Source organism: Bos taurus, chromosome 18 (assembly GCF_002263795.3).
Source record: "Bos taurus isolate L1 Dominette 01449 registration number 42190680 breed Hereford chromosome 18, ARS-UCD2.0, whole genome shotgun sequence".
In the NCBI taxonomy this organism is placed as follows: Eukaryota; Metazoa; Chordata; class Mammalia; order Artiodactyla; family Bovidae; genus Bos; species Bos taurus.
This window is the reverse complement of record NC_037345.1, coordinates 54,169,474-54,183,229: the sequence shown is the minus strand read 5'-3', so window position 1 is coordinate 54,183,229 and position 13,756 is coordinate 54,169,474. Positions and strand designations below refer to the sequence as shown.

The following is a 13,756-nucleotide window of genomic DNA, read 5'->3' as shown; positions in this document are numbered from 1 at the left end:
CTGAATGCACTTAAGCACCAAGACCTCAGATCTTGGAAAAGAGACAGGCTCCACTCTATCCTACAGAGAACAACTCATTCAACAACTGTTTATGGAGCACCTACAATGCCAGGCACCCCTCTAAAGTGTGGAAATACAGCAGTGAAAAAACAGACACACTCCCTGCCCTCTCAGAGCTTGTATTTTGTAGAGACAAAGAGAGACACATAACATGTCCAAAAGTGACGAAAATCAAGCGTGACGTGGATCAGTGATGGACGATGCTACTTTTGTCAGCCTGATCGTGAAGGCCATTCCACAGAGGTGCTGAGCAAAAATTAAAATGAAATGAAGGACAAGCACACAGGTAGTATTTGGGAGAAGCACGTGCCAGGTAGAGAAAACAGCCAAGTGCGAGAGCCCTGAAGCAGAGGGGTGCGCGGCATGTTCCAGGAACAGGAAGGCAGAGACAGCGGCTGAAGAGCAGACAGCAAAGGGAAGAATGACGGATGAGGCTGCAGAGAGAAGCAGGGCTCACACCATGAAGGCTCTTACAAAGGCACCGTCAGGACGCTGGACTTTAAACAAGATGGAAAGTCATGGAGTGGGGCCGGGGGGGCGGTTAGAAGAGTGTCCGAGTTGAGAGAGGACGATGGCTTGGACTAGTGTGACAGCAGAAGAGAAGGGGCACTATTTAAGCTATCACACACAAGATGGCATGAGAAAGGGGACATCTGGGGAGTGTTTATACCATTCTAAGTCTGTAGGGTGACAGAAGAGGAAGCTTAAAGTAATCAGAGGCTAGGCTATATCCCAGGAAGTCTGGACTTAACTGTGAGGTCAGCAGAAAGCAGCAGAGGTCCACGATCCCTTATGTGAAATTCCTGAACCAAAAGTGTTTCAGAATCAGAATTTTTCCAATTGGAAACAGGAAATAAAGAGTTTGCATCATGAAAAACCCCATCAGGGTCTTTCAGGTCTTAGCACCTTGTAATCAAACCCATTAATATTTCTGCAGCAAATCTATGATTATTCACACTGACAAGGATGAGTAAGAACTAAGAACAGTCACACATAAATTCAGGGTCTGCTGGCCAATGAGTCTGCTCCTAATTTAGGAAATGAGTCCATTCTCATATAGTACCACTACAGGGAGAACATGCAGAAACTCTTTTCCAAAAATGGTTCTAATAATTATGGACACTTGCATGTCATCAGGCTAGAAATCTTGAATGGGAATGAGGGCTGATAAAATCAAGTCCTGCACTGATTCTTGATGCTAGCAGATTTGGGATTTCCTTCAGTGGTATGCTCAAAGGGTAAAATCAGAGGGAGGGAAAGAACTCTGACAATATTTCCCTCAGAGACATATGTCTGGTTCCAGCTTGTTCACTATTGTTCTTCTACACTGCCCTGCCACTGCCAACCACACCCTAGCAGAGAGGAGCCTTTCATGCGACAATTCCACTTAACCAGAGTAACTGGGCAAAGGACTTATGACATACAAGCAAGATAAATAACAGAGATGCTAGCAATGAGGGGGGTCTCTTATTACAGGTTGACAGCATCACACCAGCAGCGGGAAGGAGGAAAGAGGCTATGCATCTTTCCAGAGGCACTCTGATCCCTCCAGAAACAGCACAGATAATAAACAAGCAATGTTTCCAAAGAGGATATTGTGCACAGATCAACCTTTGACATCAGACAGGCTGAGCAGCCATGCATTCAGCGGTACCTCCCAGGTCTCTGCTGTCACTGTTCTTCATCTCCCTTCACCTGGCCCCGACACTGCTGTGCCTGGAATTCCAGGTTTCATGGTCCCTCTTAGTCTGAGTGATGGTCTTTTCTGGTTTGGCTGCTCCATCACCCCAAGGATATAGCTAGACCAGCCCCGCTTGCTTTTGAGAAATTGATGCCCCCAAACCCACTAACTTCTCAGGCTCTGTTCTCCTTGCCGTTCCTTTGGCAACAGGCAGGGCCCAGCACTAACGCCCTTCAGGGGTGAAGACTTGGGTTTGAATTCTGGCTCTGCCACTTCCTAACTGGTGACCCAGGCAAACTGAGCCATCTCTCTGAACCTCATTCCATTCATCTGTAAAATGGAGACACCCATTCTTACTTTGTATCATTAACTCTCCCCAAAGACCTGGTCAAATGTGTGCAAAACCACCTAATGTAGGCCCAGCCAACTACCAGATGCTGAATAAAAGTTACCTGAACATCTCTTCAATCTCCACTGCCTTAATTACAAAAGGGCTCAGTGATCGATTTGATTCTGATTAAAAAAAAAAAAATCTGACAGAGAAACAAAATTTAAGCTGACGTTTAAATCCATTCAGTCTTGGCTCTCTCCCATTTCCGCCACCTTATCTTCCACTACTACCAGCTTCCTCCCAACATGCCTTCAGTTCCCCACCTGCAGACTTTAAATCGAAGCACTGCACCCGGCTGACACGCACACCCTGTCTTCCTCCCTCGGCCTCGCCTAGCCTCTCCTGCAGACTTCAAATCCCGACTCAGACACCATTTCCTCAAGAAGTCCTTATCACAACCGACTCAGTGTTCTCTCTGAAGTCTTCAAGCGCCTGCTCCATATAAACACCTCTGACAGAAATCCCATGGAGCCCACGGCCTCTCCAGGATCCCTTCATCCTACAGAGCTCCTCGGACTCTGACTGCTCAGGAGGTTTTTTTATTCAACTGCCAACAACACCGAATATCATGGTATGTTTTTAATCCTTAACCATTCTAGGGCCCTGAGAGGACTGCTTATTTCTGGCTCAATTAGATGAAAAACACTTAAAATAGTACCTGGCACGTAGTCAGCACTTAAAGAATGTCCGCTCTCATTACTCACTCTAAGGCAGGAATTGCCTTCTGGGAATCAAGCCTACAGAAATACTGAGGTGGGCCAAAACCAGGCACACTGATGTTCGCGGCAGCATGGGCCACCACTCCACAGCCACCACCCTACCCTGGCCTCCGTTTCTCACCTGTAAAACCGCAACACCCTGATACCCAGCCTCCCTGCTCCCATCCCTGCCCTCTGCAAGCCGCTGTCCCCATCTCAGGAAGAGAGAGCTCCGACACCAGATCATGCCACTCTCCTGCTCAGTCCCTTCAACGGTTCCCAGGCCAGCTTGGTACCGTCAGCCTTGCCATCTCATCCTACTCTCGCCCTTGGTAATCGCCTACAGCCCGGCTGGCCATCCTTGATCCTAGAAAGCGCCGCCACGTCGGCTCCCGCTGCTGGATTCTGGCATTAGCTGTTCTCTCTGCTTCTTCCCCTACCTCAAACATGACCTATTCTTCAGGTCTCAGCTCAACTGTTTCCATCTTAAGAGAGGTCCACACTGGCCACCTCATCCAAAATAGGTCCACATCTGGAGTTATGCTATTTGTTCATGTGTTCATTGCTCATTCCTCCATTAGAGTGTAAGCGAGCTTCAGAAACCACAGTATCTCTAGCGTCTATGACTGTGCTTGGAAATATATGACACTGTTAATCCAGTAGCTGTTACAGATACAGCAAAAGAAATCCCAGCAGAATTACATAAACCTGGTAGATAGCAAAAAAATAAAAAAACAACAACAAAGAATAGTTAACAGTCAGTGAACACTCACCCTACCACCCACCTCTGTTGTAAACTCTTCACTTGTATAATGCCATTTAACCCCCATGAGGATCTCATGAGCTGGTGCCTTGCTATCCCTACTCTGGAGCTGAGCAAACAGGGACTAAGAAGTGAACTAGCTTACACAGTGGTTACACAGCTAAAAGTAACTGACAGAACCAGCAGCAGAGAAGGGCAACAACAAGGCGGAGTGACTAGGATGGTGGGCTCAGAGGCCACGGCGCCCTGGTGTGCACCTGCTAGGAAAATCAACGTGAAAGTCATTCAGTCACGTCCAGCTCTTTGCGAGCCCATGGACTGTAGCCCGCCAGGCTCCTCTATCCATGGAATTCTCCAGGCCAGAATACTGGAGTGGGTAGCCATTCCCTTCTCCAGAGGATCTTCCCAACCCAGGGATTGAACCCAAGTCTCCCACATTGCAGGCGGATGCAGGTGGATTCTCTACCATCTGAAACACCACGGAGGCCCAAGAATACTGGAGTGGATAGCCTATTCCTTCTCCAGAGGATCTTCTCGACCCAGGAATTGAACTGGGGTCTCCTGCATTGCAGGTGGATTTACCAGCTGAGCTACCAGGGGAGCCCGTGAGGCAGTCATAAAACAGAATGAAATACCAGTAGTTGACACTTAGGAAACAGTTACTGAGGGACTTCCTTGGCAGTTCAGTGCTTAAGAATCCACACTTCCAATGCAGGGGGGCATGCATGGGTTTGCCCTGGTCAGAGAACTAAGATCCCACATGCCTCGCCACGGCACAGCCAAAAAAAACACCTGAAAAACACAATGTTTGAATGCCAAGCCATGTTCTAAGCAACTTATGTGTATTAACTCTGCAAGGTTGGTAGTATTATTGAAGGAGGAAACAGAACAGGCTCCATCTTGAAAGCAGGACTCCATCTTGGCCCGGACTGTGGACTTTGAGCTATATGCCCAGTATCTATGGAAATGACATACCAACTGGAAAACCAGACCCCCGGGATGGAAGAGCCCCAGGGCCTGTATCTAGACTCTCCGTCTCCTAAAAGAATACCCTAATTATCTGCGCAACCAAATAGAATCATAAATTCTATTATGCTTATTGGAGTATGACCACAGGACTATTGATAATTATCTTCTGTTACCTACCCAGGCTTAAGGCATATGAATCACGGGTTAACTTTGATTGTATCTTTCTTTTCCTTTGTTCAGACTAGTTTCAGGGAATTTGGGGGGTGGCTTTGGGCATGTACACTTAGGGTATATAAGGTTTTCACTAAAACTGGTCGGGGTCCTTGGCTAAGAGGAGACTCTGCCTTGGGCCCACCGGAGTAATAAACTCCACTCCACTATCTGCATTGTCCTTCTGAGTGAGTTTGTTTCCCAGAACGCGAGGCTACGTTATTAGTCTCATTTTACAGATAAAGGAAGCTGAGAGTGTCAGACAAAATAATGCAGCCCCACTCTCGCCACGTCCATGCCCCTAATTCCTGGGGTCCATGAATAAATTACTTCAGGACAAAAGGAATTTTGCTGATGTAATCAAATTAAGCATTTGGGGGAGGGGCAGGGGTAATTATCCTGGATTTTCCAGGTGGGTCCAAATAATCACAAGGGTCCTTTAGAGAGGGAGACAGAAGGGTCAGAGGTGGCGAAGTGATGACAAAAGCAAGGGCTTTGCTCAGAGAAGAGAGGCTTGAAGATGCTTTGGAGATGAAGGAAGGGGCCACAAGTCAAGGAATGCAGGTGGCTTCTAGACATTAGAAAAATCAAGTAAACAAATTCTTCCCAGAGCCTCCAGAGAGCACAGCCCTGCCTTGACTTTCATTTAGCCCAGGGAAACAGATTCCAAACTTCTGACCTCCAGAATTTGGGCTGCTGTAGGCCACTAAATTTGTGGTAATCGTTACAGCTGCCAAAAGGAAACTAACCCATTGAGGCACGGAGTTCTTAGGGACCTTGCTGAAGATAAAACAGCTACCCAACAGGCATTATTTTGTCTGCCACTCTCAGCTTCCTTTATCTGTAAAATGAGCCTAATACTACCAACCTTGCAGAGTTAATATATATATTCAGTTGCTTAGAACAGTGCTTGGCATTCAAAAACTGTGTTTTTTGGGTGGTTTTTTTGGCCATGCCGCAGCATGGGATGTGGGATCTTAGCAAAGCAGATATCAACTTGCACAATACTGCTCCAGAGTCTGCTCATCAAGTTACATGTCTCTCAGGATTTAGGCTCCATACTTCCAAAAGATGCGGGTTCAATTCCTGCTCTGAGGGCTAAGATTCCATATGACTGGGGGCCAAAAAACCAAAACATAAAAGAGCAACAATATTGTAAGAAATTCAATAAAGACTTTAAAAACGGTCCACATAAGAAAATCTTTGGGAAAAAATAAAGTTATATGCCTCTCTATAGCAAATAAATGTAAAGTCACATTATGACATATTGTGTACAGTCTATCAGTAACAATAATAGTAATTACTATCCACAGAGGGCTCACAGGGTACAGGCACTGAGCTAGATATGTACATACAGTGCCTCACTGAAACCTTGATTATGGTTCACCATTTTCCTCTCTCAGAAAGCACACACACGCTAAATGTTGCATATAGTTTCTCTCCCTAAAAGGCAAGGTGGCTCCACGGGCCCCAGCATGGGCCATTATGTTTCCATAGGAAAGGATTCATGCCTATCCTGAGAAAGGAAAAAAACCGAGGTTCAGCAAAGATGTCCAAGCTCTCACAGCTAACAGGTGTCCAGCACTGGGGATCCAAATTCAGTTTTAACCAGGATCTGTGCTCTTCTTTCCCTCTTTCAACATCTCCCCCATGCTGCCTTGCATGTTGTTGCTCAGTCGTGTCTGACTCTTTGCGACCCCATGGACTGCAGCATGCCAGGCTTCCCTGTCCTCCACCATCTCCCGGAGCTTGCTCACACTTGTGTCCACTGAGTCAGCAATGCCACCCAACCAACTGGTCCTCTGTCATCCTCCTCTCCTTCTGCCCTCAATCTTTCCCAGGATCAGGGTCTTTTTCAATGAGGATAAAGTAGGTTCTACATAAGCATTTGTGGATTCACTTCCCTCTAACTTCTGGTATAGAAATACCTTTTAAATTTCTGGGAAGGAAGGAACCAATCTTTATACCATAATCTAAATTCACAAAACATACTGCAAAGTAAGTCAAGCCAATGAACTTCACTCATGATTAAAAATTCTGAGACTACCAAATTCACATTCAAACCACATTTATTGAGAGTCTAATGCAAAAATCTTGTATAGGACTATTTCTAGTAGGGCAAACACAAAGTCCCCAAGGACAGGCAGAGCTTTAGCATATCTGAGGAACAGAGGGGTTCAAGGACCGTTAGCTTGAATGGAGAAAGCCAGGGAGATGCAGGCAAGGACAGACAGGCAGGGCAAGAAGGGCACCAGATTTAAAAGATCTGAGCACTCAGAAAATCACCGGGAAGGCTTTGAGAAGGAATGTTAAGATGTTTGTTTGTTTGTTTTTCATTTAAATCAGTTTGGCTACTAAGTGCAGGATGGATTATAAGGAGTCAAGAGTGGAACGGGGAGACCAAGGAGGAACTGTAGAGGTGATCTGAGATGATGGGTATAATGAAAAAAGGCAGGTGAGATAAACCTTGAAGCAGAGATCTGAGGACTTCCCAGCAGACTGGACGAAGACAGAAAGGACAGAGATAAATAAAGAGCTCCTAGGTTTCTGGTCAGTGCAACCAGATAAATGATGGGACCACTTGGCAGATTTGACCATTTCCTGCTTCTAAAAATACTTCTCTTTTTCAATTAACAGTACAGTTGTTGTTGTTTAGTTGCTAAGTCATATACAACTCTCTGTGACCCCATGCCAGGCTCCTCTGTCCATGGGACTTCCAGGCAAGAATACTGGAGTGGGTTGCCACGCCCTCCTCCAGGGGACCTTCCCGACCCAGCGCTAGAACTCAAGTCTCCTGCATCTCCTGCACTGGCAGGTGGATTCTTACTGCTGAGACACCAGGCAAGACACACAGTACAGAACTTGTCATTTAAATCTATGATCCTGCTCAATCCAACTGCCTATTCATTATACTTATATCAATGTCTTGTCAGAATCCAAGATACAACTTAAGACTGTTCCCCACCTCAATCTGCTTGGGCAAACCTGCTCCTCCCACAGTCTAGCTTGTCCTTCTGGAGTTTCCTGGCATCCACAGACACCTGCTGTATCTTATTTATCACAACCCATTTCCTACTTAGTTCCTTGTCTTTTGTGGCTGTAATTTATATTTGTCAAATAATGGTATTTGTGCATGGACCCTATTCGTGCTTCATCTCATTTCTCTTTTTTTTCCTGCACTGTACAGCATGTAGGATCTTAGTTCCCCAACCAGGGACTGAACCCAGGTCCTTCACAGTCAAAGCCAGGAGTCCTAACCACTGGCCCGCCAGGAAGTCCCATCTTTCTCAAAAATCTTATAACGTAGATTGTTATTTTCATTTGATACGTGAGAAAACTGAAGCACAGAGAAGTTATGAAATGTATCCAAGGTTAGATAACTAAGAAGTTCTGGATTCAAACTCAACTATTAACCACTACAAGATGGATCCTTATATGAAACCATTAGGACTGGCCTCCAGTACAAGCTCAGTCACTTTCATGACAACTAGGTGCCCATGGATCCAACTGAAGTGCTGTCTCAACAGCAGCTGTGTAGGATAATGAGTGTTTCCAAACAGCGAAGTTTTGGGGAGTCCCAATCCTGTAAGGTTAAAACTCAACGTTGAGTCCTTAAAGATTTAGTCACACTCACCCCTCCTTTGTGCACACATGGGACCTAAGGCCAAGGAACTGTGTGACGCACCCAAGGCCAGAGAGCCAGTGAGCAGAGCCGGGAACTGAACCCAGGTTTCTGGACTTCCCAGGTCTTTGCAGTGTACAACCGTTCCATCCACTCAACAAAGCACTGGGAATTTCACAGTGACCAGTCAAAACCCACATCTCAATTATCGGACATTTCAAAGCACCTACCCTCACAGAGCTTATCTTCTATTTCTCTCTTCCCAGGCACCTTTCTTCCTCACTCTGAAACAGGGGATAAATGGGTCTCTGGCACAAACGCAATGCAAAACTACTGAAGCACATGGTCTGAGAACGACCAGGGCTGCCAGCTTCAACACTCTCCTTTATGTTACTTTAATTGAAAGAATGAGCCCCCTCAGGGTGGCAAATGAGCTATCATGGAAACAGGCAGTGAACCTGAAGTTAGCAGCTTAGATAGAAGTCCAACTTCTATTTACTTGGTGCGTGACCTTGGGAGAGCTGGCTCCCTTCCCTGAACCTCAACCACAACATGGGCTGGGGACACACCAAGAGCTGCAAACTCACATGCTTTGGGCCGGGCAGTTCCATCAGTGATTGAAGCAGAGCTGACGGAGACGATGGCCACATAAGCTCTCTGTAAGACAGGCAGCCTCCACTTCGATCCAACCGATATAGGGATAGATGCTGACCTTACTGTTTGTCTGACCTTAACTACTTTTCAAGACATAAATCAGAAACTGTGACATCCCCTTATGTGGGGAGCATGGAGAGTAGTTGGGAGACAGAGACATTTTCCCAACTTCTCATTAAAAAATTCCAACATACAGAAAAATAGAAAGCAGAGTTAATATTTTGCCCTGTTGGCTTCACCCATGTGCTGACGAGGCAGCACTTCACACCTTTAGCTTGCAGCTCCAAAAATATGATGTTCTCCTTCATAACCACACTACTATCACATCTAGAAAATAATTCCCCAAATCGTCTAACAGGACTAAATACTCAAATTTCCCTATTGCCTAAAAGATATTTTTTATAGAAGTTTTCTTTTTGAACCAGGATCCAATTAGGATCACACCTTGCATTGGGCTCCACCACTTTACTCTCTTAATTGAGAACAGTCCCACTGCTTGCTTTTCCCATGACACTGACTTCTGGAAGAGAACCAGGGCAGCTGTCTTGTAAAATGTTCCACATGCTGGACATCTCATCATTACCTCAATAGTGTCCTTTAACCTGTTCCCCTGTTCTCTAAAAACATGATTAGGGTAAAAGATATTTGGTAGGAAAACATCAAAGATGATACATTGAGGTTCTTATATCACCACATCAGAAAATACATTATTACATATTTCTAAGTGAGGTCGATTTTATTCTTTCCATGCTCAAATTGTCCCAAATTTGGCCAATTCTTTTAGAATTTTTAATGCTGGCAACTAATTTCAAAAAAATTAAAACACTGTATGAGAGAGACACCCGTTTTTAACCTCCAGACTGTATGAGTTCCCCTGAAGGCCATTTTTATTATAATTTCTCTCCCTTACAGTTCTCTGACAACCCTGGTCCAACATGACAGAGTCAGAGGCAAACCTGTAGCCAGAATGCAGTTGTCGATTCCCAGGCTGCTTTCTATTTCACGAAGTTGCTCCAGTCTCCGAAGCTCTCCTACCCCACCTGGAGTTCCCTTAGAGACGAATCAGTTTGCTTTGTGGTGCTTCCTTCCTTTCTGAACAGAGGAGGAAACCACTGCCTTCCTTCTCCAAAGAGCTCCTATGAGACTCAAGAGCATTTTATCAACTCTGTAAGACTGTCTACAAATCTATAGCTCTCAAACGATAGGTAACCCCTTCCTTCCCCCAGGACCCTCAGCCAACCCTTTACAGGTTCTCCACTGAGCTCAGTACATCTCCATTTCCTCAGAATAACTCCAACCTCCCAAGAATTCCTTACCCTGACTCTGATTTGCCCCTTAGGTCTTCTCTCCCTCAAGAGTCCCCATCCATCCTTTATTGCTCCTCGGATAAATCACTGGTTCCTAAGCCTCTGACAGCTCCCTTTAATCCTCACCGACACTACACCACTTCAAATAAGACCTACCTGCTGCTCCTAAACCCTTGGATCAACCCTTCCAGAACATCTAGGATTCGCGTCCCAATTCTTTAGGACCTCCTAATGCTTCAATCCTTCAATCAGGAGACCCTAAGTTCAATCCACCCCACCTATGTCTTCAGGCCCATTCTCATTATTTAATTACCAATCGTCTATTTCAGGTGCCTCCAACCCTCGGACCACTGCTTACTAATACCTCATGATGTACCTTCCTCCACAATCAGAGAAGATTCCAGAATGAGCCTGAAGTAACCCCCACCTCACCCCCCCACACACACACTCACACAAAAATTCTACAAGCTCTCACCCCTCAAACTAAATTCTCGTGACCTGCCTGCCTCCCCGATCCTTCAATCAAGTAATTCTCCACTTTGTACTCCCTCACATCACATAATCACTCCCCATCACCCAGACCTCATCACTGAACTCAACCACTTTCATATTGCTACTTATATGTCTAGTAAACAGTTAAAACCTAAGTCCAAAAGTGAACTCCCGATTCTTCACACCACACCTCCAATTTCCCCACCTCACTCAGTAAAGGCACTTCCATCTTTCCACTTGCTTAGGCCCAAAACCTTGGAGGCATCCTTGAGTTCTGTGTTTCACACCCCACACATTGAATCCTTCAGCAAAGCCTGTTCTCTCTACCTTCAAATTGTAAGAATCTAATTTGACCCCTTCTCTAGAGTTCCAAGCCGTCACTACTTCCGTCTCAAGAGGATTATTGCAGCTACTTCTTAAACAGAATCCTTCTTCCCACTTCTGCACACTCGAACAGAGAAGACTGATCCTTTTTGAACACAAAGCAGATCGTGTTACTCCTCTGCTCAAAACTCTCCAACAGGTTCCTCAGCACTTAGTATTAAAAAGCTTCCCCTGGTTTGGTTCCAGCCACTTCTGTTGCTCTGTTTTGCCAAGCATGCCCTGGCCTCCAGGATTTTGCTGTTATCTAGGCTTGGAAGGTCCTTCGAGATGACCACACGGCTCTTTGGCTCCTTCCTTGCATAGAGAACCGAGGCTCAGTGTTACCTCTCAGATAACTCCCCTGGCCACCCTATCAAAGCAGCTCTCCCACTAACACAACACTGTAAAGCAACTATACTCCAGTAAAACAAACAAACAAAAAAAAACACAACAGGGTTTCCCTGGTGGCTCAATGGTGGAGAACCCGTCTACCAATGAAGGATTCGATCCCTGATCCGGGGAAGATTCTACATGCCACGGAGCGACTGAGCCTGTGTGCCACAACTAAGCCCTAGCTCTAGAGCCCAGGAGACACAACTACTGAAGCCTGAGAACCCTAGAGCCCCCGCTCTGCAACAAAAGTCGCCACAATGAGAAGCCCACAGAGCAAGGAAGACCCAGCACAGCCAAAAATAAATAAAATTTTAAAATAGCTCTTCCACCTCACCATCCTCTGTTGACCCTCTTTTCCTGCTTTATTTTTTCTCCCTGGCTCTTGCATTGCCCAATATTTTGCTATTTCTTTAGGTTTACTGCGTTCCCCACAAGAATGTAGTCTCCATCGTTCATTGACACCCGCTCAGTGCCTACACCGGTGTCTGTGGTAGGTGCTCAATAAATATCTGATCAAATCCATCACCTCTTTGAAAGACTTCATCCCCTCCGAAAATTACTCGCCCAAGACGAAGGCATGCCCAATCCTGTCCTCTCTGGAGGCATCCCCAGATCTACACATAAGCAGCCTCTTCGGGTACCTCCAGCGCCCCGAGACCCTCCGAGCCTCTCGGGATGCCCATTTGAAATAAAGTGCTCCAAAATTCCTCAAAAAAAAAAAAAAAAAAGTCCTCATTCTTTCAGACTGGCCCACCACTTAGAGGCCACAAGAATGAATCCAAGTTCGCATCTGTTTGGCTCGCCAGTCTCCCCCAGCGTCCAGCCGAGACGAGGTTCCTGCTACCTATGAATGAATCAACTATGCCCCCCCACTTCACCGTTTCCAGGCATTCCTCCCCTCTCCTAGTCCGTAAGCCCGCAACCCCGATCCAAACCCCACCATTACTCCCTTCGGGCGTCGAGTCCCTGAACCTCCCCTTCGAGAGGCCGCCAACCCCTCGGAACGACCCTCCCACCACCTGGGACGTCCCTGCTTCCCAAAGCTTCTGAGGAAGCAGACCAAATCTACCCCCTCCAGTCCTCTCAGGAGGGCGCCCACGCCTGACACGATTCCCGCCTGCTCCTTTCAAATGAAACCGTCCGGCTCCCCGAAGGCCGCCAACGCCTCAGGCCAGACGCCCCCTGCAGATCCTCAACCACCCTCCCCCCGCCTCCACAAGCCGCACCAGCCCTGACCGTTTCTGGGCCTCCAACCCCCAAAGACGGATCTGCCGGTCATACTGCGCCGCCTCCTCCTCGCTGATACCGCCGCCCGCCTCCTCCTTCTCCACCATGGCGCCGGCTCTAGCTGCCTGAGCTCTGGTCCCGCTCCCGGCAACCGCCAGCCGGCCCCACACGCCGCCAACCGCCGCCGGCCGCGCGCCCGGGAGGCGTCTGCGCCTGCGCCACGAACTGCGCCTGCGCAGTACCGCCTCCAGGCGCCCCACCCCCACCCCGCCCCGTCCCTGGAGTCGAAACCACGTGGACCTCCTTAGCCGCCAAGGCGGGCGGGACACAGCCAGTCATGTGACGGAGTCTGTGGCCAATCCTGGCCAAAAATCCCCGCGGCTTCTAGCCCCACGGGGCTACCCAGCTGGTCGTTTGTAAAGCAAAGGAAAGTGAAGTTGCTCAATCATGTCGGACTCTCTGCGACTCCATGGACCCTAGCATACCAGGCTCCTCCGTCCCTGGGATTTTACAGGCAAGGGTACAGCAGTGGGATGCCATTTCCTTCTCCAGAGGATCTTCCCGACCCAGGGATCGAACCCTGGTCTCCCACATTGCAGGCAGACGCTTTACCGTCTGAGCCACCAGGGAAGCCAGGTGGTCATTTGTCGTCGCTTAGTCGTGTCTGACTCTTTGTGACCCCATGGAATGTAGCCTACCGGGCTTCTCTGTCCATGGGATTTTCCAGACGAGAGTACTGGAGTGGGTTGCCATTTTAATTCAGCAAATATAATGAAATCGGCTGAATCCTGGCAACGCGGGAGTTGTGAAATAGAGTGGCGAGTAAAATAGACAAAGCCCTGCCCTCATGGAGCTTACATTACACTGAAGAGAGCCCAAAGCGGGGAAGGGGGAGGGGAAGTCAGGCCCTCAGTAAATGTTTTGGA

At 47.3% G+C, this 13,756-nt stretch overlaps 1 protein-coding gene across 5 annotated transcripts in view; it reads right to left on the bottom strand.

Annotated features, from left to right (window-relative positions):
* SAE1 (SUMO1 activating enzyme subunit 1) overlaps positions 1-13,028 on the bottom strand; it is a 62,258-nt gene extending 49,230 nt beyond the window's left edge. For 4 of the 5 annotated variants that reach the window (XM_005219191.5, XM_059876546.1, XM_010815008.4 and 1 more), the window contains exon 1: positions 12,840-13,028. In XM_005219191.5, coding sequence (XP_005219248.1) covers positions 12,840-12,937 — 98 coding nt within the window. In that variant the 5' untranslated portion in view covers positions 12,938-13,028. 5 annotated transcript variants of the gene reach the window in all.
* Between the last annotated feature and the right edge of the window lie 728 nt (positions 13,029-13,756).